The sequence below is a fragment of the Nomascus leucogenys genome, chromosome X (assembly GCF_006542625.1).
Source record: "Nomascus leucogenys isolate Asia chromosome X, Asia_NLE_v1, whole genome shotgun sequence".
NCBI lineage: Eukaryota > Metazoa > Chordata > Mammalia > Primates > Hylobatidae > Nomascus > Nomascus leucogenys.
Genome location: NC_044406.1, coordinates 44,072,286 through 44,100,124, shown reverse-complemented (window position 1 = coordinate 44,100,124; position 27,839 = coordinate 44,072,286). Strand labels below are relative to the sequence as shown.

Below are 27,839 nucleotides of genomic sequence, written 5' to 3'. Positions count from 1 at the left end.
GCCTCCTGGATTCACACCATTCTCCTGCCTCAGCCTCCCCAGTAGCTAGGACTACAGGGGCTCACCACCACGCCCGGCTAATTTTATTTTATTTTTTATTTTTTTGTATTTTTAGTAGAGAAGGGGTTTCACTGTGTTAGCCAGGATGGTCTTGATCTCCTGACCTTGTGATCTGCCCACCTTGGCCTCCCAAAGTGCTGGGATTACAGGCATGAGCCACCGCGCCTGGCTTTTTTTTTTTTTTTTTTAAGATGGAGTTTCGCTCTTGTCCCCCAGGCTGGAGTGCAGTGGCATGATCTCAGCTCACTGTAACCTCTGCCTCTCAGGTTCAAGCCATTCTCCTGCCTCAGCCTCCTGAGTAGCTGAGATTACAGGCATGTGTTACCATGCCAAGCTAATTTTTGTATTTTTAGTAGAGATGCAGTTTTACCATGTTGGCCAGGCTGATCTCAATCTCCTGACCTCAAGTGATCCACCTGCCTCAGCCTCCCCAAGTGCTAGGATTACAGGCTTGAGCCACCGCACCTGGCCTCTTTTTTTTTTTTTTTTTTTTTGGAGTTGGAGTCTCGCTCTGTCGCCAGGCTGGAGTACAGTGGCATGATCTCAGCTTACTGCAAGCTCCACCTCCCGGGTTCACGCCATTCTCCTGCCTCAGCCTCCCAAGTAGCTGGGACTACAGGCGCCCGCCACCACACCCGGCTAATTTTTTTTTGTATTTTTAGTAGAGACAGGGTTTCACTGTGTTAGCCAGGATGGTCTCGATCTCCTGACCTTGTGATCCACCTGCCTCGGCCTCCCAAAGTGCTGGGATTACAGGCATGAGCCACCGCGCCCAGCCTCTTTTTTTTTTTTTTTTTTAAGAGACAGGTTCTTGCTATGTTGGCCAGGGTAATCTGAAACTCATGGCCTCAAGCAATCCTCCTGCCTTGGCCTCTGAAAGTGCTGGGATTACGGGTGTGAGCCACCATATCCAGCCTACAATGCTACTGTTGTCTGTCCTTGAATATGGGCTTCTGTCAACAATTCACCCTCAATGCCCATCTTTCATACATCTTTAACTCTGGCCTCTATTAGCTCTTATCATTCATGGTCCTCTGGTCTACAATACAAAATCATGTCTCTCTCAGCTTGATGTGATTTAGGAAAAACCAAAAGTACTTTTCCTACTCCTTTTTTTTTTTGTAACAGGTTCTCTCTGTCACCCAGGCTGGAGTGCAGTGGTGCCATCAGGGCTCAGTGCAGCCCCAACATCCCAGCTGCCAGCTCAAGTGATCCTCCTACCTCAGCTTCCTGAGCAGCTGGGAGTACAGGCACCCAGCTAATTTTTTTTTTTTTTTTTTTTTTTTTTTTTTTTTTTTGACGGAATCTCGCTCTGTCACCAGGCTGGAGTGCAGTGGCACAATCTCGGCTCATTGCAACCCCCAACTCCCTGGTTCAAGGGATTCTCCTGCCTCAGCCTCCCGGTAGCTGGGATTACAGGCACGTGCCACCATGCCCAGCTAATTTTTTTTTTTTGAGACAGTGTTTCACTTTTTTGCCCAGGCTGCAGTGAAGTGGCATGATCTCGGCTCACTGCAACCTCCGGCCCCCAAGTTCAAGCGATTCTCCTGCCTCAGCCTCCCAAGTAACTGGGATTACAGGCACGTGCCACCGCACCTGGCTAATTTTTGTATTTTAGTAGAGACGGGGTTTCACTGTGTTAACCAGGATGGTCTCGATCTCTTGACCTTGTGATCTGCCCGCCTCGGCTTCCCAAAGTGCTAGGATTACAGGCGTGAGCCACCACGCCCAGCCGCTAATTTTTTTTAAGAAATGGTACATTAGGGCTGGGCGTGGTGGCTCACACCTGTAATCCCAGCACTTTGGGAGGCCGAGGCAGGGGGATCACGAGTTCAGGAGATCGAGACCATCCTGGCTAACACGGTGAAACCCTGTCTCTACTAAAAATACAAAAAAATTTAGCGGGGCATGGTGGCGGGAACCTGTAGTCCCACCTGCTGGGGAGGCTGAGGCAGGAGAATGGCGTGAACCTGGGAGGCGGAGCTTGCAGTGAGCCGAGATTGCGCCACCGCACTCCAGCCTGGGTGACAGAGCGAGACTCCGTCTCAAAAAAAAAAAAAAGAAAAAAGAAATGGTACATTAGGCTGTTCTTGCACTGCTCTAAAGAAATACCTGGGGCCATGTGCAGTGGCTTATGCCTGTAATCCCAGCACTTTGGGAGGCCGAGGCGGGCAGATCACGAGGTCAAGAGATCGAGACCATCCTGGTCAACATGGTGAAACCCCGTCTCTACCAAAAATTAGCCAGGCGTGGTGGAGCACACCTGTAGTCCCAGCTACTCGGGAGGCTGAGGCAGGAGAATCACTTGAACCTGGGAGGCGGAGGTTGCAGTGAGCTGAGATCACACCACTGCACCCCAGCCTGGCAACAGGGCGAGATTCCGTCTCAAAAAAAAAAAAAAAGGCTGGGCGCGGTGGCTCACACTGTAATCCCAGCAATTTGGGAGGCCGAGGCGGGCGGATCACGAGGTCAGGAGATCAAGACCATCCTGGCTAACACAGTGAAACCCCGTCTCTACTAAAAAAAATACAAAGAAATTAGCTGGGCGTGGTGGCAGGCACCTGTACTCCCAGCTACTCGGGAGGCTGAGGCAGGAGAATGGTGTGAACCAGGGAGGCAGAGCTTGCAGTGAGCCAAGATCGTGCCACTGCACTCCAGCCTGGGTGACAGAGCGAGAGACTCCGTCTAAAAATAAAAAATAAAAATAAAAATAAAAATAAAGAAATACCTGAGACTGGGCAAAGAAAAGAGGTTTAATTGGCTCATGGTTCCACAGGCTATACAGGAAGCATGGTGCTGGCATCTGCTCAGCTTCTGAGGAGGCCTCAGGAAAATTACAATCATGACAGAAGGTGAAGAGGAAGCAGGCACGACTTACATGGCTGCAGCGGAAGAGAGAGGGGGAGGTGCTACATACTTTTAAATAACCAGATCTTTTGATAACTCACTCACTCACTATCACGAGAACAGCACCAAGAGGATGATGTTAAACCACTCATGAAGGAACACCCCTATGATCCAATCACCTCCCACCAGGCCCCACCTCCAACTTTGGGGATTATAATTCAACACGAGATTTGGGAGAGGACACAGATCCAAACCATATCAGATGGGGGTCTCACTATGTTGCCCAGGCTGGTCTCAAACTCCTGGCCTCAAGTGATCCTCCTGTTTCAGCTTCCCAAAGTGCTGGGATTACAGGAGTCAGCCACTGTGACTGGTCTGCTTTTCCTACACTCTACTCTCACTCAGCACTTCTGATACCAGATGTGTGGAGGTTCCCCAGTGCCCCCCGCCCCCCAGCAAATTTCTGGCACATTCTCCAGCAAACACCAGTTCGGTGTCCTCTAATTCAATTCCATTCCAACATTACCTACCTGGAAGTCAGACCCCCTAGAGTTATAGTAGGCAGCTAGTTAGGCATGAGCAGGGCAGGAGAGGGCTTTCCTCCCACACCTATGACCAGCAATGTCAGGTCACCATCAGATGATGGTCTCAGTACCATGGGCTCAGTACCACAAGACCTCCCCCAACTTCAGATGCCAATGGCAAGCACAGGTTGTGACCTATGCTTCTTCTTCTTCTTCTTTTTTTTTTTTTTGATGGAGTCTCTCTCTGTTTCTCAGACTGGAGTGCAGTGGCGCTATCTTGGCTCACTGCAGCCTCCACCTCCCAGGTTCAAGCGATCCTCCTGCCTCAGCCTCCTGAGTAGCTGGGACTACAGGCATGAGCCACCTCACCTGGCTGATTTTTGTATTTTTAGTAGAGATGGAGTTTCACCCTGTTGGCCTGGCTGGTCTTGACTTCTGATCTAAAGTGACCTATCTACCTCAGCCTCCCAAAGTGCTGGGATTACAGGTGTGAGCCACCATGCCCGGCCCCAGGCTAGTCTTGAACTCCTGGGCTCAAGCAATCCTCCCACCTCGACCTCACAAAGTGTTTGGATTATAGGCATGAGCCACCGCCGATGGTGCTTTTGTTTTTTTATGGAGGCTTCATTACCTAGACATGATTGGTTAAACCATTGGCCATTGGTGATTCAGTCAATCTTCAGCCACTCTCCCCTCCCAGGAGGTTGGGAGTGGGGCTCAAAGTCCCAACTCCCTATTTAGTTGCTCAGCCCCCAACCTGAAGCTATCTAGAGGCCCCCAGCCACCAGTCGTTTCATTAACAAGCAAAAGACACTCTTATCATTCCGGATATTCCAAGGGTTTTTGGAGCCATTTGTCCGGAAACTGGGACAAAACCAAATATATATTCCACAATATCACTCAGCTCCATCACCATCAATGGCATGTTATTGAGGCTGGGTGCGGTGCCTCACCCCTGTAATTCTGACACTTTGGGAGGCCAATATGGGAGGATCGCTTGAGCCCAGGAGTTTGAGACAAGCCTGGGCAACGTGGCAAAACTCTGTCTCTACAAAAATTAGCTGGGGTGTGGTGACTTGCACCTGTAGTAGCAGCTACTCAGGAGGCTGAGATGGGAGGATCACCTGAGCCTGGGAGGTCAAGGCCGCAGTGAGCTGTGGTCATGCCACTGCACTCCAGCCTGGGCGACAGAGTGAAACCCTGTCTCAAAAAAAATGTCATTTTGTCTAGAATTGTGCCAAGAGATAAGGCCGAAATAGCCACATGGTTATTGAGCACTTGAGGTTAATGAGGCCAGGTGCAGTGGTCATGCCTGTAATTTCAGCATTTTGGGAGGCTGAAGCAGAAGGATTGTTTGAGCCCAGGAGATCGAGGCTGCAGTGAGCTATGATTGTACCACTGTCCTCCAGCCTGGGTGACAGAGCAACACCCTGTTTCAAAACAAAACAAAACAAAACAAAACAAAAAGTATGAGGATAATCAGATTGAGGAACTGAATATTTAAATTTATTCATTTTAGTTAATTTAACATTTAAATTAGATACACACCCACTATGTACCCACAAAAGTAAAAAATAAAAAAAATTAACACACACACAATAAAATAGATAATTCAATTATTGGAAAACTTTTAAAGTATATTTGGAATGACTTGTGAATTTGTTGTTGTTTGTTTGTTTATTTATTTCTAGAGACAGGATCTTTCTTTGTTGCCCAGGCTGGAGTATGGTGGCACAATCATAGCTCACTGCAGCCTGGAACCTCTGGCCATAAGCCATCTCCCCTCCTCAGCCTCCTGAGTAGCTGGGACCACAGGGGAGCGCCACGATGACTAGATAATTTTGTTTAGTTTTTGTAGAGACAGGGTCTCACTGTGTTGTCCAGGCTAGTCTGGAACTCCTGGCCTTAACGATCCTCCCTCCATGGCCTCCCAAAGTACTGGGATTACAGGCATAAACCACTGTGCCTGGCCACTTGTGAATATTTTTGTTTTTGTTTTTTGAGACAGAGTTTCACTCTTGTTGCCAGGCCAGAGTACAATGGCGTGATCTTGGCTCACCGCAACCTCCACCTCCCGGGTTTAAGTGATTCTCCTGCCTTAACCTCCCAGGCACACGCCACCGCACCCGGCTAATTTTTTGTATTTTTAGTAGACACGGGGTTTCTCCATGTTGGCCAGGCTGGTCTCAAACTCCTGACCTCAGGTGATCCACCCGCCTCGGCCTTCCAAAATGCTGGCGTGTGCCACCACGCCAGGAATGTTAACCTATGTTTTCAACTAAATTTTGTGAAATCTAGGTACAAATCAAGTATTTCTGATGAAAATTTAGCTTTCAAAATTGAGATGTGCTGTCAATGTAAAATACACATCTGATTTCACAGTCTTACTACCACAAAAAGAATGCCAAATATCTAGGTAATTTTAAAAATGTATTACCTGTTCAAATAAGACTGTTTGGTTAATGTGGTTTAAACAAAGTATGTTATTAAAGTTAATTTATTTCTTTTCCTTTTTGTGTCATCTGTCTGCAACCTCTCATGTTACATCTCCTCCCCGTCTTCCACTTGGGTTGGAAATTGAGGCTGCTGTTCTGTGTCAAAGTGATTTAGTCTCTCAGGCATTAAGATGCTTCATTCTTAATGATGTAATTTGAACCGCAAAATTACTTCGCCTAGTGACAAGGATGTTCGCATTTCATTGGCCATGGAGACTAAAGCCTGCCTCCCATACAGAGCCATTGGCTAGCTGAGCCATCTCTCCAAAGCAACCTCGGGCTGTGCCCCCACCCACTTCAACTACCTCCAGCTGTGCTATTTACCTGCATCCCCGTCAGGCTATGTCCGTCCTGCCCCTTCCTTGCACTGGACAATGGGGACTTCTGCTGATTTACAGATCAGGCAGCCTCATATTGACCTGGGAGACCAGAGCCTGTTTCTTATATTCAGCCATTAGCTAACTGCGCCTTCTGTCCACAGCTTCTCAAGCTAGGCTTTGGCTGCCTCACTTCACATGGCAATGGGGTTAGTTACTACCTAGTAACAGTTTACCATGACTGCCATAGGCTGAAGAGACTAAAGCCCATCTTCTCGTGCATTCATTGGCTAACTATTTATAGCAACTCAGGTCCCTTTCACCCTGCACATAGCAACAGGGGCTTCTCCCTAGAACAGGCTGCTACTTCATCCCATTGGCCACCAGAAACCAGATCCCACCTCCCCGATGCAGCCACTGGTCAGCTGCACCATCTATCTACAACTCCCCAGATTTGGTCTAGACAAGAAATCTCAAACTGCTGGTTTCTATGAACTCTGCTGCCACCACTGCTCATCTGGCTGGACCTCGAATTTGGTCATCTGTTATCTAATCCACCGTCAATAATTCCCTTGTCAAAATCTAAAATCTGGGCCCCTGTTAACATTTTCACCACTTCTGGACCAACTTTAAACCCCATCTTTTTTTTTTTCTTTGAGACAGTCTCGCTCTATCGCCCAGGCTGGTGTGCAGTGGCGCGATCTCGGCTCACTGCAACCTCTGCCTCCCAGGTTCAAGCGATTCTCCTGTCTCAGCTTCCCGAGTAGCTGAGATTACAGGCGTGAGCCACCACAGCCAGCTAATTTTTGTATTTTTGGTAGAGACAGGGTTTCACCATGTTGGCCAGGCTGCCCGCCTCAGCCTCCCAAAGTGCTGGGATTACAGGCGTGAGCCACCACGCCCGGCTTCCCAGCAGTATTTAGTCTGATCTCAATCTAGTACTCTGATAACTCTTCCACCATCAATGCCTTTCTGGTATAGCTTAGCATTCAGCCTTTAACTATTCCCCCAGCAATGCTCCACTGACCTGGAGCCTGAATCAGGCCTATTCATTTTTCCACCGTCAATGCATACTAGGACTGATCTCAAACTTCACCTCTGTGAACTCTTCCAACATTAATGACCTTGATAAAAGACTACCAAGGTCACATCCATAGTCCCGAAAGAAATGGGTTTATTAACCTGCTGCGGCAAGGAAGACCACACCCCACAGGAACTATGGGGATGTCTCACCTAAGGTAACTTAACTTGTTCCAGTTTGCCCAGGACTTTCCTGCTTTTAGTACTGAATGCCCTTGTCCCAGTAAACCCTATTCCTGGGCAAACAGGGTTGGTTGATCACCTTAGTGTCAATGAACAAAGGAAGAAATGGGATTAGTATAGGATATAGGAGCAGAGTTTAGGTAAAGTTTAAATGAAGCAGTGCTTTGACAAGCCCAAAGCAAAGGAGGTTGGTATGGAAAAGGATTAACATTAGGTTCAGACTGTGAAGCAGACCTAGGGGCCTTTTTCTTTAGAAACACAAAAGAAGCTGGGCGCAGTGGCTCACGCCTGTAATCCCAGCACTTTGCGAGGCTAAGGCAATTGGATCACCTGAGGTTAGCAGTTTGATATCGGCCTGGCCAACATGATGAAAACCTGTCTGTACTAAAAATACAAAAATTAGCTGAGTGTGGTGGCACATGCTTGTAATCCCAGCTACTTGGGAGGCTGAGGCAGGAGAATCACATGAACCTGGGAGGTGGAGGTCACACTGAGTCGAGATCACACACTGCACTCCAGCCTGGGCAACAGAGCGAGACTCTGTCTCAAAAAAAAAAAAAAACACAAAAGATAGGCTGCGTGCAGTGGCTCAGGCCTGTAATCCTAGCACTTGAGGTGGGCGAATCCCTTGAGCCCAAGAGTTCAAGACCAGCCTGGGCAACATAGTAATATCTTGTCTTTACAAAAAATGAACAAAGGTAGCTGGGCATTGTGGCGTGTGCCTGTAGTCTGTTAGCTACTTGGGAGGCTGAGGTGGGAGGATCACTTGAGCCTAGGAGGTTGAGGCTGCAGTGAGCTGTGATCATGCCACTGCACTTCAGCCTGGGTGACAGAGTGAGATCCTATCTCAGAAAAAAAAGAAAAGAGAAAAAGAAAAGAAAAAAATAAACACTAAACATAGATGTGAAGTTTTGGCTTCAGATACCCATTATCTGAAGCTCTGCACCTGGGTCAGAAATCAAGGCTGTTTCTCTGTGTCAGAGTAACTTAGATCCTCCAGGGAAGAGTAGGAGGTTTTATTCTTATTGATATTATTTCAAACAGGAAAATTTCCGATAGTCTATGATTTTAGAGAACAAGGTTTCTCTGCAGGGCTAGTAAGGTGAGGGAGGCATTTGCCTTATGTGAAAAATGTAAGGGGGTACTAAAAAAACTCAGTAATCAAGATCAATACCGTTTGATTGATTGATTGATTGAGACAGTGTCTTGCTCTGTCCCTCAGGCTGCAGTGCAGTGGTACGATCATGGCTCACTGCAGTCTGGACCTCCCAGGCTCAAGACATTCTCCCACCTCCTCACCTCCTGAGTAGCTGCAACTACAGGTGTGCGTCACCATGTGCAACTAATTTTGTTTATTTTTTGCAGAGACGAGGTCTCACTATGTTGCCCAGGCTAGTCTCAAGTGATCTGCCCACCTCGGCCTTCCCCCAAATTCTGGGATTACAGGCGTGGACTATCGCGCCCAGCCAAGATCAATAACATTTTTTGTTTGTTTGAGATGGAGTCTCCCTCTTTCACCCAGGCTGGAGTGCAGTGACATGATCTCGGCTAACTGCAATCTCCACCACCCGGGTTCAAGCTATTCTCCTGTCTCAGACTCCTGAGTCGCTGGGACTACAGGAACGCACCACTATGCCTGATTAATTTTTGTATTTTACTAATACAAGAGACGGAGTTTCACCATGTTAGCCAGGTTGGTCTCAAACTCCTGACCTCAGGTGATCCACCCACTTGGCCTCCCAAACTATTGGGATTACAGGTGTGAGCCACGGCGCCAGGCCCCCTCCCCTCCCCTCTCCTCTCCTCTCCTTTCCTTTCTTTTTTAGACTGGGTATCACTCTGTTGACCAGGGCGGAGTGCTGTGGTGCGATCTCTGCTCACTTGCAACCACTGCCTCCCGGGTTCAAGCTATCTTCCCACCTCAGCGTCCTGAGTAGCTGAGACTACAGATGCACACCACCACACCTGTTAAGTTTTGTATTTTTGGTAGAGAAGGGTTTTGCCATTTTGCTGAGGCTGGTCCTGAACTCCTGACCTCAAGTGATCCTCCTGCACCCCCTTCCCAAAGTGTTGGGATTACAGGCACAAACCGCAGCGCCTGGCCACGCCTGGACGTTTTCTAAGCATTTTTCTTTTTTTGAAATAAATTGAAATGGGGTCTCACTCTGTCACCCAGGCTGGAGTGCAGTGGTGTAATCATAACTACTGCAGCCTCTAACTCCTGGGCTGAAGCGATCCTCCCACCTCAGCCTCTTGAGTAGCTAGGACTACAGGTGTGTGCCACCACACCTGGCTAATTTTTGTATTTTTAGTAGAGATGAGTTTCATCATGTTGCCCAGGCTAGTCTCGAACTCTGGATCTCAACTGATCCGCCCACCTCAGCCTCCCAAAGTGCTGGGATTAGAGGTATGAACATTGGTTGTTCATATCAAAGGCTATTATTATTATTCCTAACTACTATCATTGTAGTGGGGCAAGGAGGGTAACAGAGATGGGGGGAATTCAAGTCTTCTCCATGGTAACTGCAGCACATCGAGAGATTGTACACCCTGACTCCTTTCCCCTCTTCTCCAGTGGTATCGCCCACGACGGGCACCTGTGTTAACCTGATTTCTCCCCCTCTTCCCAGTGGTATCTCCAAGGGGGGGATTGTACCACCCTGACTTCTAACCCCTCTTGCCCAGTGGTGTCTCCCTTGAACATCAGAACACGCCCCCCTCCTCCCTGGGTAGGAGGCGCACCTCTGCTTCTTTAAACTTTGCCCAAACTTACAGAACCGAGTTCCAAAGACCAGCTTCTCCCAGAATATTGCCCTTAGAGGGATTCTACCCGTGAACGCCCTGTCGCCCCCGCCTTCTGTGGAACAGCCCACTGTACGGAATGGTTGCTAAGATGGCGGCTCCCATGAGACACGACATAGCGCAGCCATATTCCTCGCCTGACAACGCCACTCATGGACCAAGTCTCCGCCGATCCGTAACAGCGCTGTCTTCAGTGAGTAGACTACAACCTCTCAGTCCTAATGATAGTGTGCAAAATCAACAGCCTTAGAAGGTGCAGTGTCAGGGGTGAGGACAGGAAACGGAAATCCCCCTCAGAGGCCGTTTAAGTCTTCTTGGCGCGCGACGCTAAATGCAGTGCCCGAGGTTTTATGGCGTGATAGTCGCTCAGGTGATTTTGAGGCTTTGTTGGCTTCGGGGGATGATGCATTGGCAGTTGTGGTGTCAATTGGTGGGGAAATAAAGAACCTAATGAATGGGAATCTATGAGTGTCAGGGATGAGGGCCTCTGGGGTACTCAGGCTTTAGGTTCCCTGCTGTGTCTTGATGTCCAGCCTTAATAGTGTGCGCTTTAGGTTTTTCCTTTATCGATATTCCCAGAGGTTTGCTAATTTTATCAGCCTTTCCAAAAAAACAACTTTTGACCTTGTTGCTCCTCTGATCACAGATCTCTTCTGATGTACCTTCGTTTTCTATTTCTTTAATTTCTGCTCTTATCTGTACTGTTTTCTCTAACTTCTTAAATTGGATGTTAATTCATTAATGCTCAGCCTTTCTTTGTTAAAAAAAATTTTAAGAGCATGCGTTTTTCCTTAAGAATCTCTTTAGCTGCAATCAAGAATATTTTGTATACACCATCTTTTCTTTTTCTTTTTTTTTTTTTTTTTTTTGACGGAGTCTCTCTCTGTCGCCCAGGCTGGAGGGCAGTGGCGCGATCTCAGCTCACTGCAACCTCCGCCTCCCAGTTTCTAGCGATTCTCGTGCCTCGGCCTCCCGAGTCGCTGGGATTACTGGCGCGCGCCACCACGCTCAGCTAATTTTTATATTTTTAGTGGAGATGGGGGTCTCTCCATGTTTCCCAGGCTGGTCTCGAACTCCTGTATTCAAACGATCCATTCGCCTCGGCCTCCCAAAGTGCTGGGATTACAGGCGTGAGCCACTGCCCCAGGCCGACTATTTCATATTAGTCAAATTTTTTTTCTTTTTGTAATCGTATAGGCCCACCTCCTTAAAATGTTTATTCTGGCCGGGCGCGGTGGCTTACCCCTGTAATCCCAGCACTTTGGAAGGCCGAGGAGGGCGATCGGTTGAGTCCAGGAGTCGAGACCAGCCTGGGCAACGCTGGGAGAACCCCGTCTGTACAAAAAAAAAAAAAAGAAAGAAAGAAAGTAAGAAAAATTAGCTGGGCGTGGTGGAGCGTTCCTGTAGTCCCAGCTACTCTGGAAGCTGAGGGGAGGATTGCCTGATTCCAAAAGCCATGATTGCACCGCTGCACTCCAGCCTGGGTGACAGAGGGAGACTTTGTCTCAAAAAAAAAAAAAGTTATACTTACACTTACGTATTTTATATAGTTTTTGCTATCATTATTTATGTAATTTTGTTTCCATTGCCTCATTGTTATTATAGAGAGAAACTATCTGCTTTTGGCCAGGCGCAGCGGCTCATGCCTGTAATCCCGGCACTTTGGGAGGCCGAGGGGGGCGGATCACGAGGTCTGGAGTCTGAGATCAGCCTGACCAACATGGTGAAACCCCATCTCTACTAAAAATACAAATATTAGCCGGGCGTGGTGGTGCACGCCTGTAATTCCAGCTACTCAAGAGGCTGAGGCAGCAGAATCGCAGAATCGCTTGAGCCCAGGCAGAGGTCTCAGTGAGTCGAGATCGCGCCACTGCACTCCAGCCTGGGCGGCAGAGTGAGACTCCGTCTCAAAAAAAAAAAAGAAACTATCTGCTTTTATAATTTTATCTTGTATCCGGCCACTTATATTATATTATACCCTATTAATTTTAGTAGTCTTTTAGCAGTCTGGTAGGTTTTCTATGTATAAAATCATCTTACTGGATAGAAAGCTAGATTTTCATTTTCATTTCTTCCCAATGTTCATGTTCACCCTAATTATTATTTTCTTTTTTCTTTCTGCCTTTTTTTCTTTTTCTTTTTCTTTTTGTTTTGTTTTGTTTTGTTTTTGGGGTGGAGCCTTGCTCTGTCGCCCAGGCTGAAGTGCAGTGGCACGATCTTGGATCCCTGCAGTCTCTGCCTCCCGAGTTCAAGCAATTTTCCTGCCTCAGCCTCCCGAGTAGCTGGGATTACAGGTGTGTGCCACCATGTCCAGCTAATTTTTGTGTTTTTAGTAGACACGGGGTTTCACCGTGGTCTCGAACTCCTGAACTGCTGACCTCAGGTTATCAGCCTGCCTCGGCCTACCAAAGTGCTGGGATTACAGGCGTGAGCCACCTTGTCCGGCCTCTTTTTTTTTTTCTTTAATAGAAACAAAGTGTCACTCTGTCGCCTAGGCTGGAGTGTAGTGGAGTGATCTCAACTCACTGCAATTCTGTGTGTGTGTGTGTTTTTTTGAGACGGAGTCTCACTCTGTCGCCCAGGCTGGAGTGCAGTGGCGCAATCTCAGCTCAGTGCAAGCTCCGCCTCCCGGGTTCACGCCATTCTCCTGCCTCAGCCTCCTGAGTAGCTGGGACTACAGGTGCTGGCCACCGCGCCTGGCTAATTTTTTGTATTTTTAGTAGAGACGGGGTTTCACTGTGGTCTCGATCTCCTGACTTCATGATCCGCCCGCCTCGGCCTCCCAAAGTGCTGGGATTACAGGCTTGAGCCACCACGCCCGGCCTGTTTTTTAAGGATACTGGGTTTTGCCGTGTTGTCCAGGTTAGTTTTGAACACCTGGGCTCAAGGGATCCTCTTGCCTCGGCCTCCCAAAGTGTTGGGATTAAAGCTGTGAGCCACTGCACCTGGCCTGATTATTTTCTTTTCCCTTCTCTCTCTCTTTCTTTCTTTCTTTCTTTCTTTCTTTCTTTCTTTCTTTCTTTCTTTCTTTCTTTCTTTCTTTCTTCTTTTAGAGACAAAGTCTTGCTCTGTCACCCAGGCTGGAGTGCAGTGGCACCATCAGAGGTCACTGCAGCCTCCACCTCTCAGGCTTAAGCTATCCTTCTGCTTCAGCTTCCTTAGTAGCTGGCACTACAGGTGTGGACCACCACACTTGGATTATTTTATTTCTTGTAAAGACAGCGTCTCACTTTGTTGCCAAGGCTGGTTTCGAACTCCTGGACTCAAGCAACCCTCCTGTCTTGGCCTCCCAAAGTTCTGAGATTACAGGCATGAGCCACTGTGCCCAGCCCACTCTATTTCATCTTCTCTTGTGTGAGCTAGAGCCCACAAAATAATTTTGGGTTATAGCAGACAGTACTAATTTTACGGCAATAGCTTCATCATTTTACTTTTTAGCATGGTGTTTCAGGGTTATGTTTCATAATTGATTTTTGTGGCATTTAAGTGATTTACTTTTTCCCTGATTTTAGTTTGAGCTTATATTAGTAATGGCTGCTGAATTGCATTGGATGCTTTTTTGGTGTAAGTTAACAGCAGAGTGTTTCCGCCTGTAATTTGTTGATGTAATACATAACATTAGGCCGGGTGCAGTGGCTCACACCTGTAATCCCAGTACTTTGGGAGGCCGAGGTGGGAGGATCACTTGAGGTCAGGAGTTCGAGACCAGCCTGACCAACATAGTGAAAACCCGTCTCTACTAAAAATACAAACATTAGCTGGGCGTGGTGGCGGGCACCTATAATCCCAGCCACTAGGGAGGCTGAGGCAGGAGAATCGCTTGAACCTGGGAGGCGGAGGTTGCTGTGAGCCGAGATCGCGCACCATTCCACAGCAGCCTGGGCGACAAGAGCGAAACTCCAACTCAAAAAAAAAAAAAAAAGAAAGAAAGAAAAATATACATAACATTATTAAGATTGAACCATTTTTTTTTTTGGAAAGAAGAGGATAAAAGCTTCCCAGTAAAAGAATTTAAGAGGGATATTTCATCTAAGAGTGGAAAAAAACAAAAGATGGCAGAAGAAAGGACTGGCCGATTTCCTTTCATTTAGATTATCAGCTTTTCAGGTTTCCTGCCCTCACAGTCACCCACCAGGTCCCCTTGAACCTGCCCATCACCTGCCCACCCCATGGGCCTTAAAAACCCTTAAGCACTGCCCCAGTTCTACTTCTCCTAAACCCAGATCTGCCTTGAACTTGAACTGAGGTGTAGGCTGGCTGAGTAGCGAGTGAAGCACCTGGTAGAGCCACTCAAGAAGGGACCCCAAGCTCATTAATTTGGCCCCAAATTTGATCATTTTGTAATCCACCTTGACTCATGCTCTGGGGATGCTGAACATTGTGGCATGAATGTGGGATGACACTGATGATACGGATACTGTCCTTTTAGGATTTCTTGGTGTCTCTGTGGAGCCATTGAGCCTCACCCCTTACTGGAGGCTGCAGGACCCTCTACACACAGACAGCTGTCCAGCATGGAAGGTGGGCTGAAGCCCAGGGTGAACATGCCAGCTAATGGGACATCACCCCAGAGATTCCCTGCCCTGATTCCGGGAGAACCTGGCAGATCTTTTGAGGTAAGGAGGAGGATCCTATTTTTTTCTATATGTTCTTTATTTATTTATTTTTACTTAAATTTATATTTTGAGATAATTGTAGATTCAAATGCAATGTACCATTTACCTAGTTTTTGTCCCCAGTAGTAACATCTCGTAATACCGAGGATATTGACATGCAGAACATTTCCATCCCCGCAAGGATTCCCCATGTTGTCATTAAATAGACGCAACCACTTCACTTCCTCCATCACTCCCCTCTTAACCCTGGGGCACCACTAATCTGTTCTCCAATACTAGAATTTTTTCATTTCAAGAATATTGTGGCTGGACGTGGTGGCTCACGCCTGTCACCTGTAATCCCAGCACTTTGGGAGGCCGAGGCGGGTGGATCACTTGTGGCCAGGAGTTTGAGACCAGCCTGGCCAACATAGTGAAACCCTGTTTGTACTAAAAATACAAAAATTAACCAGGTGTTGTGGCGCGCACCTGTACTCCCAGCTACTCGGGAGGTTGAGGCTGGAAAATCGCTTGAACCTGGAGGTGGAGGTTGCAGTAAGCTAAGATCACACCAGTGCACTCTGCCTGGGTGACAGAGTGAGACCCTGTCTCAAAAAAAAATATGTTTTATTTGCCGGGCATGGCGGCTCATGCCTGTAATCCCAGCTCTTAGGGAGGCAGAAGTGGGAGGATAGTTTGAGCCTAGGAGTTTGAGACCTGCCTGGGCAATATAGTGAGATTCTGTTCTCCACAAAAAGGAAAAAAAAAGGACAAAAAAGAGAGACTGTTGTATTAATCGGATTGTACAGTATGTACCTTTTGGGACTGGCTTTCGTCATTCAGCAAAATTCTGTGGAGATATCAATAGCTAACAGTATATCAATAGTTCATTCCTTTTTTTTTTTTTTTGAGACAGAGTCTCACCCTGTCACCCAGGCTGGAGTGCAATGGCGCGATCTTGGCTCACTGCAACCTCTGCTTCCCGGGTTCAAGCTATTTGCCTGCCTCAGCCTCCCGAGTAGCTGGCATTACAGGTGCGCGCCAGCACACCTGGCTAATTTTTTGTATCTTTAGTAGAGATGGGGTTTTACCATGTTGGCCAGGCTGGTCTCGAACTCCTGACCTCGTGATCCACCTGCCTCAGCCTCCCAAAGTGCTGGGATTACAGGCGTGAGCCACCGTGCCCTGCCCATTCCTTTTATTGCTGATACTTTTCCATGGCATGGATGTACCAAACAGTGTAACCATTCACTGGTTGAAAGACATCTTGATTGTTTCTAGTTGTTGGATATTATGAATAAGATCCTATAATAGTTTGTTTAAGGTTTTTATAGGGGTGTGATATTGTGAAATATATAATTGGCCTTTCCTGGCAAACAACTCCTAATATCCTCGGAATCTCTAAAGTACTAAAGTGTCTTTTTGTTTGCTAATGAGTTGACTGATACCTGGCAGTCCATAGGCAGCTTCCGAATGGGGCTGGTCATCAGAAAGACTAAGGTAGGTTTAGAGGGTTGGGACCCTCCAACCACCTGGGAGAGGAGAGGGTGCTGACAGTCAAGTCGATCCACAAGGGCAAATGATTTAATCAATCATGCCTACATAATGAAGCCCCCCTAAAACCCCAAAAGGATAAAGTTTGGAGAGCTTCTGGGTAGCCGAACACATGGGGGTTCCTGGAGGGTGGTGCACCCAGAGAGGGCATGAAGACTCCAGGCCCCTTCCCACATGCCTTGCCCTATGTATCTCTTTATTTGGCTGTGATTTATTTGTATTCTTTTTTTTTTTTTTTTTTTTTGAGATGGAGTTTCGCTCTTGTTGCACAGGCTGGAGTGCAATGGCGTGATCTTGGCTCACTGCAACCTCCACCTCCCGGATTCAAGTGATTCTCCTGCCTCAGCCTCCCGAGTAGCTGGGATCACAGGCATATGCCACCACGCTCAGCTAATTTTGTATTTTTAGTAGAGATGAAGTTTTTCCATGTTGGTCAGGCTGGTCTCAAACTCCCGACCTCAGGTGATCCACCCGCCTTGGCCTCCAAAAGTGCTGGGATTACTGGTGTGAGCCACCACGCCCGGCCTGAATTTGTATTCTTTAAAATATCCTTTATTGGTGGGAGAGGCTGGAGAATTGCTTGAGTCCAGGAATTCACGACCAGTCCGGGCAACAAAGTGAGACCTCATTACTACAAAAAATAAAACTCAGGTGGGGCACGGTGGCTCATGCCTGTAATCCCAGCACTTTGGGAGGCTGAGGTGGGAGGATCGCTTGAGGTCAGGAGTTCGAGACCAGCCTGACCAACATGCTAAAACCTCATCTCTACTAAAAATACAAAATTTAGCTGGGTGTGGTGGCGGGCACCTGTAATCCCAGCTACTCGGGAGGCTGAGGCAGAAGAATCACTTGAACCTGTGAGGCGGAGGTTGCAGTGAGCCGAGGTTGCACCACTGCACTCCAGCCTGGGCAAAAGAGCGAGACTCTGTCTTAAAAAAAAATCCTTTATAATAAACCAGTAAACATAGTTTTGTGTTTCCTGTTGAGGGTGAGTGGCCACTGTCTGGGCCGGTGGCTCATAGGTAAAAGAATTTACCACGACAGTTGTAGGTAAAGAAAGGCAGATTTATTAGAGAAAGTAGGAAAATACATTGCAAGAGAGCAACAGGTAGAATCAGCAAAGGAGGAACTGACTTTGAGGAAACGAAGGCTTGCTGGAGATTTTATAGGATGGTTCTTGGGCTGTTTGATAACGCCAAAGTAGCAGGGAGCTAACTTGCATTCTTCTGTCAGCCAAGGTGTTTGATGATGAATTGGAGTGTTTGATGATAAGCAGGAAGTTTGTGAGTTATGTACATTATTTGCTCAAGAGGACTATATGTCCTGGGCCATAAAGAAAGACAGACTCATAACTTAAACTTATCTGCGTCTTCTTTTTGTTTATATGTCCTGGAGCAACTTCTTTTCCCTAATTAGGACTCCACATTTCCCTGAGTTTTTTTTTTTTTTTAATTATACTTTAGGTTTTAGGGTACATGTGCACAATGTGCAGGTTTGTTACATATGTATACATGTGCCATGTTGATTTCCTGCACCCATTAACTCGTCATTTAGCATTAGGTATATCTCCTAATGCTGTCCCTCCCCCCTCCCCCAACCCTACAACAGTCCCCGGAGTGTGATGTTCCCTTTCCTGTGTCCATGAGATCTCATTGTTCAATTCCCACCTATGAGTGAGAACATGCGGTGTTTGGTTTTTTGTCCTTGCGATAGTTTACTGAGAATGATGTTTTCCAGTTTCATCCATGTCCCAGGGTCTCTCTGTCACCCAGGCTGGAGTGCAGTGACAGCTTACTGCAGCCTCAGCCTCCTGGGTTCAAGTGATCCTTCCAAGTAGCTAGGACCATAGTTGTGTGTCACCACGCCCGGCTAATTAAAAAAATTTTTTTTTTTTTTTACAGATGAGGTGTCACTTTGTTTCCCAGGCTGGTCTTGAGCTCCTGGCCTCAATCAATGCTCTCTCCTTAGCCTCCCAAAGTGCTGGCATTACAGGCATGAGCCACTACTCCCAGCCTTTCCTTGAGTTCTATGAGCCACTCTAGCAAATTAATTGAACCCTAGGAGGGGATTGTGGGAAGCTTGACTTGTAGCTGGTCAGTAAGAAGCTCTGGAGTCTGAAGTGGGGGTGGTCTTCAGAACTGAGCCCTCAACCTGTGGGACCTGATGCTATGTCCTGGCAGATAGTGTCAGAATGGAATTGAATTGGAGGACACCCAGCTGTTGTCTACTGCAGAATTGACCTCTTGCTTGATGTGTGTGGAAAATCCCTCGCTCATCTGTTGTCACAGCATGTTATGAGAGTCTAGTAGGAGAAACTGTGTTTGTATTTCTACTCCTACACAGCGGGGTAAATGCACGCGAGGACAATTGTGGGATTGTATGCCAAGTGCATATAGAACAGAATTAATAGACAATCTTTTTTTTTTTTTGAGACAGAGTCTCACTCTATCGCCCAGGCTGGAGTGCAGTGACATGATCTTGGCTCACTGCAACCTCTGCCTCCCTGGCCCAAGCGATTCTCATGCCTTAGCCTCCCGAGTAGCTGGGATTACAGGTGCCCAACACCACACCCTGCTAATTTTTTGTATTTTTAGTAGAGACAGGGTTTCACCATGTTGGCCAGACTGGTCTCCAACTCCTGACCTCAGGTGATCCACCCGCCTTGGCCTCCCAAAATGCTAGGATTACAGGCGTGAGCCACCATGCCCAGCAATCTTTTTTTTTTTTTTTTTTTTTTTTGTGAGATGGAGTCTCGATCTGTCACCCAGGCTGGAGTGGAGTGCAGTGGTGCAATGTCGGCTCACTGCCACCCCTGCCTCCCAGGTTCAAGCAATTCTTCTGCCTCAGCCTCCCAAGTAGCTGGGATTACAGGCACCAGCCACCATGCCCGGCTAATTTCTTTGTATTTTTAGTAGACACGGGGTTTCACCATGTTGGCCAGGTTGGTCTCAAGCTCCTGACCTCAGGTGATCCACCTGCCTCAGCCTCCCAAAGTTCTGGGATTACAGGCATGAGCCCTGAGCCTGGCTGACAATCTTTTTTTTTTTTTAGACAGAGTCTTGCTCTGTCACCCAGGCTGGGGTGCAGTGGCGTGATCTTGGCTCACTGCAACCTCTGCCTCCTGGGTTCAAGTAATTCTCCTGCCTCAGCCTCCCAAGTAGCTGGGATTACAGGTGTGCGCCACCATGCCCGGCTAATTTTTGTATTTTTAGTAGAGACAGGGTTTCACCACGTTGGCCAGGCTGGCCTTGAACTCCTGACCTCATGATCCACCCACCTCGGCCTCCCAAAGTGCTGGGATTATAGGCGTGAGCCACCGTGCCTGGCCGACAATCATTTTTAATACAGTTTTAGAGGTACAGAAAAGTTAAGATAGTACCTATAATTCCATATGCTGTCACCGCCTCAACCCCCCCACAGCTGGTGCAGTTTTCCCTGTTATTCACATCTTGCATTAGTGTGGTACATTTGTAAAAATTAATGAACCGATAGTGATATATTACTATTAATTATAGCCTACAGTTTACAGTAAGGCTCACTGCTTTGTGTTGTACATAGGGGTTTTGGCAAATAGATCATGACATATATCCACCAGTGCAGCTTCATACAGTTTCATTCCGTTTCACCTGTGCTTCAGCGATTCATCCTGCCTTTCCTCTGCCTGAACCGCTATCAACCACTCATTTTTTACTGTCTTTGTAGTTTTGCCTTTCTTTTTTTGACACAGTGCCTCACTCTGTTGCCCAGGCTGGAGTGCCGTGGTGTGATCACTGCTCACTGCAGCCTCCACCTCCCAGGCTCAGGTGATCCTCCCATCTCAGCCTCCTGGGTAGTTAGGACCACAGGCACATGCCACTATGTCTGGCTAATTTTCAGTATTTTTTATAGAGACACGGTTTTACCATGTTGCCCAGTGTGGTCTTGAACTCCTGGGCTCAAGTAATTTGCCCACCTCAGCCTCCCAAAGTGCTGGGATTTACAGATGTGAGCTATTATGCCAGGTCTAGTTTTGCCTTTTCTAAAATGTCATGTAGTTGGAATCATGTAGTATGTAGTCTTTTCAAACTGGCTTCTTTCACTTAGCAATTTGTATTTAAGGTTCCTCCATGTTTTTTTGTGGTTTGATAGTTCCATGAATTGGAAGTACCACAGTTTGCTTATTCCTTCACCTACCGAAGGGCACTTTCATTGTTTGTAGGTTTTAGCAATGATGAAAAAAGCGACTGTGAACATTCATGTGCAGATTTTTGTGTGAACATGTTTTGAACTCAGTTGGCTAAATAACTAGGAGCATAATTGCTATGTCATATAAGCTTTATAAACTTTATAAGAAACTGCCCAGGCAGGGCTCGATGGCTCACACCTATAATCCCAGCACTTTGGGAGGCTGAGGCGGGTGGATCACCTGAGGTCAGGAGTTCGAGACCAGCCTGGCCAACATGGTGAAATCCCGTCTCTACTACAAATACAAAAAATTAGCTGGGTGTGGTGGCAGGTGTCTGTAATCCCAGCTACTTGAGAGGCTGAGGCAGGCGAATGGCTTGAACCTGAGAGGCAGAGGTTGCAGTGAGCCACGATCGCGTCATTGTACTCCAGGTAGGGCAACAAGAGTGAAACTCCGTCTCAAAAAAAAAAAAAAAAAAAAAAAAAAAAAAAGGCCGGGCGCGGTGGCTCACGCTTGTAATCCCAGCACTTTGGGAGGCCGAGGCGGGCGGATCATGAGGTCAGGAGATCGAGACCACGATGAAACCCCGTCTCTACTAAAAATACAAAAAATCAGCCGGGCGTGGTGGCAGGCGCCTGTAGTCCCCGCTACTCAGAGAGGCTGAGGCAGGAGAATGGCGTGAACCCGGGAGGCAGAGCTTGCAGTGAGCCGAGATCCCGCCACTGCACTCCAGCCCGGGTGACAGAGCGAGACTCCATCTCAAAAAAAAAATAAAAATAAAAATAATAAAAAAAAAAAAGAGAAACTGCCCAACTGTCTTCCCAAGTTTTTCATCATTTTGCATTCCCAGCAGCAATGAATGAGTATTACTGTTACCCCACATCTTCACCAATGAAACCACCATTGCAAAATTGTAACTGAGACAGTGAAACAGATCTAATCTAATCAACCCCATCTTTCTTCAAACCTCCGAGCTGTCCTTGTTCATTCCTGAGCACAGGCTGAACTAACTTAGGGAGGAACTTAGTTTATAGTTTAAAACAAAGATGGTAACAGGCTTTTCCCAAGGCAAATCCCCTGCTTGCCTGGGGACTAGATTGCCTTTGTAGGAATAACAAATTAGCCACCAGACTAGAAATTATGGTTTAGGAGTCATGCAGCCGGAGACTACAAGATTCTGACCCTCTCTAAACTGCTCCTAATATCAGTGCTTGAGATATTTTGCAGACCCTGGACCTGATGGATCAGCTGGCAACACCCAGATCGATAAACTGGCTCATCTGATCTTGTGGCCCCCACCCAGGAACTGACTCAGCACAAGAAGACAGCTTCGGTTCCCTACGGATTCATCTTTGACCTGACCAATCAGCACTCCTGGCTTACACTGGCTCTCCCCTACCCCCCACCCCACCAAATTATCCTTTAAAAACTCTGATCCCCAAATGCTCGGGGAGACTGATTTGAGTATTAATACAACTCTGGGTCTTTGTGAATTACTCTGTGTGAATTACTCTTTCTCTATTGCAATTTCTCTATCTTAATAAATCTGCTCTTTCTGGGCAACAGGCAAGGTGAACCCATTGGGCGGTTACACCAGCATTTGGTATTGTCAGCTTTTTAATTAATTAATTATTTTCAGACAGTGCAGTGGTATGATCACAGCTCGCTGTAGCCTCAACCTCTCCGGGTTCAGGTGATCCTCCCACCTTAACCTCCCAAGAGTAGCTGGGACTACAAACATGTGCCACCACGCCTGGCTAATTTTTGTGTTTTTAGTAGAGACAGGGTTTCACCATGTTGCCCAGGCTGGTCTTGAACTCCTGGCCTCAAATGATCCTCCCGCCTCAGCCTCCCAAAGTGCTAGGATTACAGGTGTGAGCCACCGTGCCCAGCCTTTTTTTTAAAAAAAAAAAAAATTCTAATAGGTGTGTGGTCCTATCTCCTTGTTTTAATTTGCAATTCTCTAGTGACATGATGTTGAGGACCTTTTTATATGCTTATTTACCATCTGAATATCTTTGATGAGGTTATCTTTTCAGATCTTTTGCCCACTTTTTAATTGAGTAGTTTGTTTTCTTACTGTTGAGTTTAATAGTTCTTTGTATGTTTTGGATACTGTAACCTCCCAATGGGTTCCCCTTGCCCACCGCCTAGACAGAGCTGATTTATCAAGACAGGGGAACTGCACTAGAGAAAGAGTAATTCACGCAGAGCCAGCTGTATGGGAGACTGGAATTTTTATTATTACTCAAATCAGTCTCCCTGAAAAGTTGGGGATCAGAGTTTTTAAGGATAATTTGGTGGGTAGGGGCCAGTGAGTTAGAAGTGCTGATTGGTCAGGTCATGGATCAAATCATAGGAGTTGAAGCTGTCCTCTTGTGCTGAGTCAGTGCCTGGGTGGGGGCCACAAGACCAGATGAGCCAGTTTATGGATCTGGGTGGTGCCAACTGATCAATTAAGTGCAGAGTCTGCAAAATATCTCAAGCACTGATCTTAGGTTTTACAATTGTGATGTTATTCCCAGGAACAATTTGGCTAGAGTCAGAATCTTGTAGCCTCTAGTTGCATGACTCCTAAATCATTATTTCTAATCTTGTGGCTAATTTCTTAGTCCTACAAAGGCAGTCTAGTCCCCAGGCAGGAAGGGGGTTTGTTTTGGGAAAGGGCTGTTATCCTCTTTGTTTCAACGTTAAACTATAAGCCAAGTTCCTCTCACACTGGGTGCGGTGGCTCATGCCTGTAATCCCAGCATTTAGGCCGACGCAGGCAGATTACCTGAGGTCAGAAGTTTGAGACCAGCCTGGCCAACATGGTGAAACCTCATCTCTACAAAAATATAAAAATTAGCCGGGTGTGGTGGTCTGCACCTGTAATCCCAGCTACTTGGGAGGCTGAGGCAGGAGAATCGCTTGAACCCAGGAAGCGGAGGTAGCAGTGAGCCGAGATCGTGCCACTGCACTCCAGCCTGGGCGACAGTGCCAGACTCTGTCTCAAAAAACAAAACTAAGTTCCTCTCAAAGTTAGTTTGGTCTGTGCCCAGGAATGAACAAGGATAGTTTGGAGGTTAGAAGCAAGATGGAGTTGGTTTAGGTTGGATCTCTTTCGATGTAATAATTTTCTCATTATAATTTTACACCGGTGGTTTCAATACAAGTCCTTTATGAGATAAGTGTTTTGCAAATATTTTCTCCCAGTCTGTAGCTTGTCTATTCTATCATCAGCGTCTTTCACAGAAGAGAAGTTTCTAATTTTAATAATTTACACCGTACTGGTTTTTTTTCTTTCACAGGTCATACTTTTGGTGTTGTATTCATATATATATATTTTTTTATAGAGATGGGGTCTCACTAGGTTGCCCAGGCTGGTCTTGAACTCCTGGGCTCAAGCGATCCACCCACCTCAGCCTCCCAAAGTGCTGTGATTACAGGCATGAGCCACTGCACTTGGCTGGTATTGTATTTAAAAACTCATCACCAAACCCAAGGTTACTTGGATTTTCTTGTTATAGAAATTTTATAGTTTTTCATTTTACATAGAGGTCTATAATCCATTTTGAGTTAAAATTTTTTTTTTTTTGAGACAGGGTCTGCACTCCAGCCTTTGTCACCCAGGCTGGAGTGCAGTGGTGCGATCTCGGCTCACTGCAACCACTGCCTCCTGGGTTCAAGCAATTCTGCCTCAGCCCCTGGAGCAGATGGGACTACAGGTGCACACCACCACAGCCGACTAATTTTTGTATTTTTAGTAGAGATGGGGTTTCACCATGTTGGCCAGGTTGGTATCGCACTCTTGACCTCAAGTGATCCACTGCCTTGGCCTCCCAGTTTTGAGTTAATTTTTGTGAAACATATAAGGACTGTGTCTAGATTCTTTTTTTTTTTTTTTTGCATATGGATGTCCAGTTGTTCCAGCACCATTTGTTGAAAAGATTTATTTCTTCACCGAATTTCTTTTGCTCCTTTGTCAATGATCAGTTGACTGCTTTTGTGTGTATATATATTTCTAGGGTCTCCATTCTGTTTCATTGATCTATTTGCCTATTCTTTCACCAATACCTCTGTCTTGATTACTCTAGTTTTATAGTAAGTCATGAAGTTGGGTAGTCTCAGTCCTCGGACTTTGTTCTTGTTTAGTACTATGTTGACTATTTTGGATTTTTGCCTTTCCATATAAACTTTAGAATCAGTTTGTTGATAGCCACAAAATAGTTTGGTGGGAATTTGATTGGGATTATGTTGAATCTCCTGATCAAGGTGGGGACAATTGACATGTTAACAGTATTGAGTGTTCCGTTTAGCAGCAGAGAATCCATACGGGTCTGCAGCAACCTCAATTCTTGCCTCCTCAGAAGAAAGAATTTGAGGGGCATAAGACAGAGTGAGAGACCGGGGCAAGTTTTAGAGCAGTAGTGAAAGTTTATTAAAAAGCTTTAGAGCAAGGATGAAAGGAAGCAAACTACACTTGGAAGAGGGCCAAGGAGGCGACTTCAGAGATCAAATGTGCGGTTTGACCTTTGACTTGGGGTTTTATGCTTCCTGGGTCTATATTACTCCTCCTTTGATTCTTACCTTGGGGTGGGCCGTCTGCATGTGCTGTGGCTTGTCAGCGCTTGGGAAGGGGCCGCATGCGCATTGTGGTTACTGAAGTTGTATGCATGCTCACTTGAGGAGTTTTTCCCTTACCAGCGGAGTGTTCCTAAAGGAAGGTTATATACCAGTTAAACTCGGCCATTTTGCATCATAGTGCGCATGCCTTGAGCCCACTGGCCCAACTCCTGAGATCTTATTGGGAAGCTGCTGATCACCAGTTTCAGGTTTTTTGGTATCTATTGAGAGACTGCCGTTCCCTGGCACCAGCTGCAACCAATTATTATTTTTATTTACTATTATTTTTTTTTTAAGGAGGAATAGGAGAAGCAGGAGGAGGAGGATGAGCAGGAGAGAAAGGAGGAGGAGAAAGAGGAGGAAGAGGAGCAGGAGGAGGAGAAAGAGAAGGAGGAGGAACAGGAGGAGGAGAAAGAAAAGGAGGAGCAGGAGGAGGAGGAGAAAGAGAAGGAGGAAGAGCAGGAGGAGGAGGAGAAAGAGAAGGAGGAAGAGCAGGAGGAGGAAGAGCAGGAGGAGGAGGAGCAGGAGGAGGAGAGCAGGAGGAGGAGAAAGAGAAGGAGGAGGAAGGGGAGCAGGAGGAGGAGGAAGAGGAGCAGGAGGAGGAGGAGCAGGAGGAAGAGCAGGAGGAGGAGCAGGGAGCAATTATTTTAGAGAGACAGTTTTAACAACTGCCTGACCATCACCTCCTGGTGGAGTTTGAAGGGGGTGCTCTCCTGCTCTGCTCATGTCTAACTACCTAACATAACTACCTAATTACTCTAACATTTCTGTCAATAAACATACAATATCTCTCTGTTTACTTATATATTCTGATATATTTCATGTCAAATTTTGTTCGATTTTCCTCATGTATGTCTTCTACATATTTTGTTAGGTTTATGTATATTTTATCTTTTTGGTGCTAACGTAAATGGTATTATGATTTAATTTTAAATATCAATTGTTCATTTCGGGTATATAGGAAAACAATTGACTTTTATTAAGCCTGTATCCTGTGACTTTACTATAATCACTTACTAGTGCCAGAAAATCCTTTACTGAAATGGATTGTGAGAGTAGCTAAATGATAGGGGTAGTATGTTTGATTTTGAATGCTGTAGAGTGGAAGAGCATGTCTGGGTTGATGCAGGGCCCACAGCTCATAGTGACCAATCACAGATGGCTGTACTTGAGCCAGACACACAAAAACACACGAAGTTATTAATGAGGGAAGACCTAGCATGCCAGACTTGCTCAAAGCCATTGTAAAGTGTGTTTACCCTGTCAGCGGAAAGAGTCAAATTCTGTAAAATATTTGAAAAGACTTATTCCAAACCAGCACTCAGGAGATACTGAGAACAGGTGCCCAAGTTATGTGTTAGATGTCCACTGATTCAGTTCGGAAAGGCGGGACAACTTGAAGTGGGGGCTTCCAGGTCATAGGTAGATAAGAGACAAAAGGTTGCTTTCTCTTGGGTCTTTGATCAGCTTTTCACTGAATACATAATTTACATGTGAGAGGGGATAGAATAGTCTGCCTAATGAAACAACAGGGCAGAGGAAGCAATCAGATATCCATTTGTCTCAGGTGAGCAGAGGGAGGACATTGAGTTCTGTCTGTCCTTTGTCGTCCTGCACCTATGAAGATAAGCTATGAATTTACGTTGCCAGGGTGAAATTCAACAGAACTTTTTTTTTTTTTTGACACACAGTCTCGCTCTGTTGCCCAGGCTGGAGTGCAGTGGCGTGATCTCGGCTCACTGCAACCTCTGTCTCCCGGGTTCAAGCGATTCTCCTGCCTCAGCCTCCGAGTAGCTGGGATTACAGGCGTGCGCCACCACGCCCAGCTAATTTTTGTATTTTCAGTAGAGACGGGGTTTTACCATGTTGGTCAGGCTTGTCTCAGACTCCTGACCTCATGATCCACCCGCATCGGCCTCCGAAAGCGCTGGGATTACAGGCGTGAGCCACCGCACCCGGCCCAGAACATCTTAAGGTAAAGATCTTGAGGCCCACAAGGTCTTTTCTTGTGGGCAAATTGTGAGGGAGGCATGTAGCCTTTTTTTTTGTTTGTTTATAGCTATCTTATTTGGGAATAAAATGTGAAACAGGTTTGCCTAACACCCTTTGGCTTAATGATTTTGGAGTCCTGAGATTTATTTTCCTTCACAACCCGAAGTACAGGACTGTGTAACATATGCCAAGAGGAGCACCCTGATGAAGCAGCTGATATGCTTCATATGCAGGCCATGTGGGACTGGCTTTATGGTGCCTATGATATTCACCTGCTGAATATGCCTGTTACCCAGGCCATATTCAGCTGTGATTAAGGGGTCTTTTTGCATAGGCAACCCATGTAAACCTACAGCTGCAAAATACAGCAGTAGTCCCAAAAGCCTCATTGAATTTGCTGCCTCACCTTCCCTTCAGGGATCCCACAGCTGCTAATGAAAATATTAAGTTAACGTGAAAATGGGGAGAAGCCTAGGGAAGGGTCAAGTCTACCAGCAAAGTGGAAATCTCTCAGTGGCTATTAAGAAATGGAATGGCCGGGCGCAGTGGCTCACGCCTGTAATCCCAGCACTTTGGGAGGCCGAGGTGGGCAGATCACAAGGTCAGGAGTTCGAGACCAG

At 46.6% G+C, this 27,839-nt stretch overlaps 1 protein-coding gene across 3 annotated transcripts in view; it reads left to right on the top strand.

Moving 5' to 3' along the window:
• Positions 1-10,445: 10,445 nt before the first annotated feature.
• The window catches only part of ZNF157 (zinc finger protein 157), a 49,704-nt gene continuing 32,310 nt past the window's right edge, over positions 10,446-27,839 (top strand). For 2 of the 3 annotated variants that reach the window (XM_030807517.1, XM_003271037.3), the window contains exons 1-2: positions 10,446-10,501; positions 14,738-14,924. In XM_030807517.1, the coding sequence (XP_030663377.1) occupies positions 14,823-14,924 (102 nt within the window). In that variant the 5' untranslated portion in view covers positions 10,446-10,501; positions 14,738-14,822. Of the gene's footprint in view, positions 10,502-10,621; positions 10,679-14,737; positions 14,925-27,839 lie in introns of those variants that run through there. The other variant, XM_030807518.1, reaches the window with a different exon arrangement.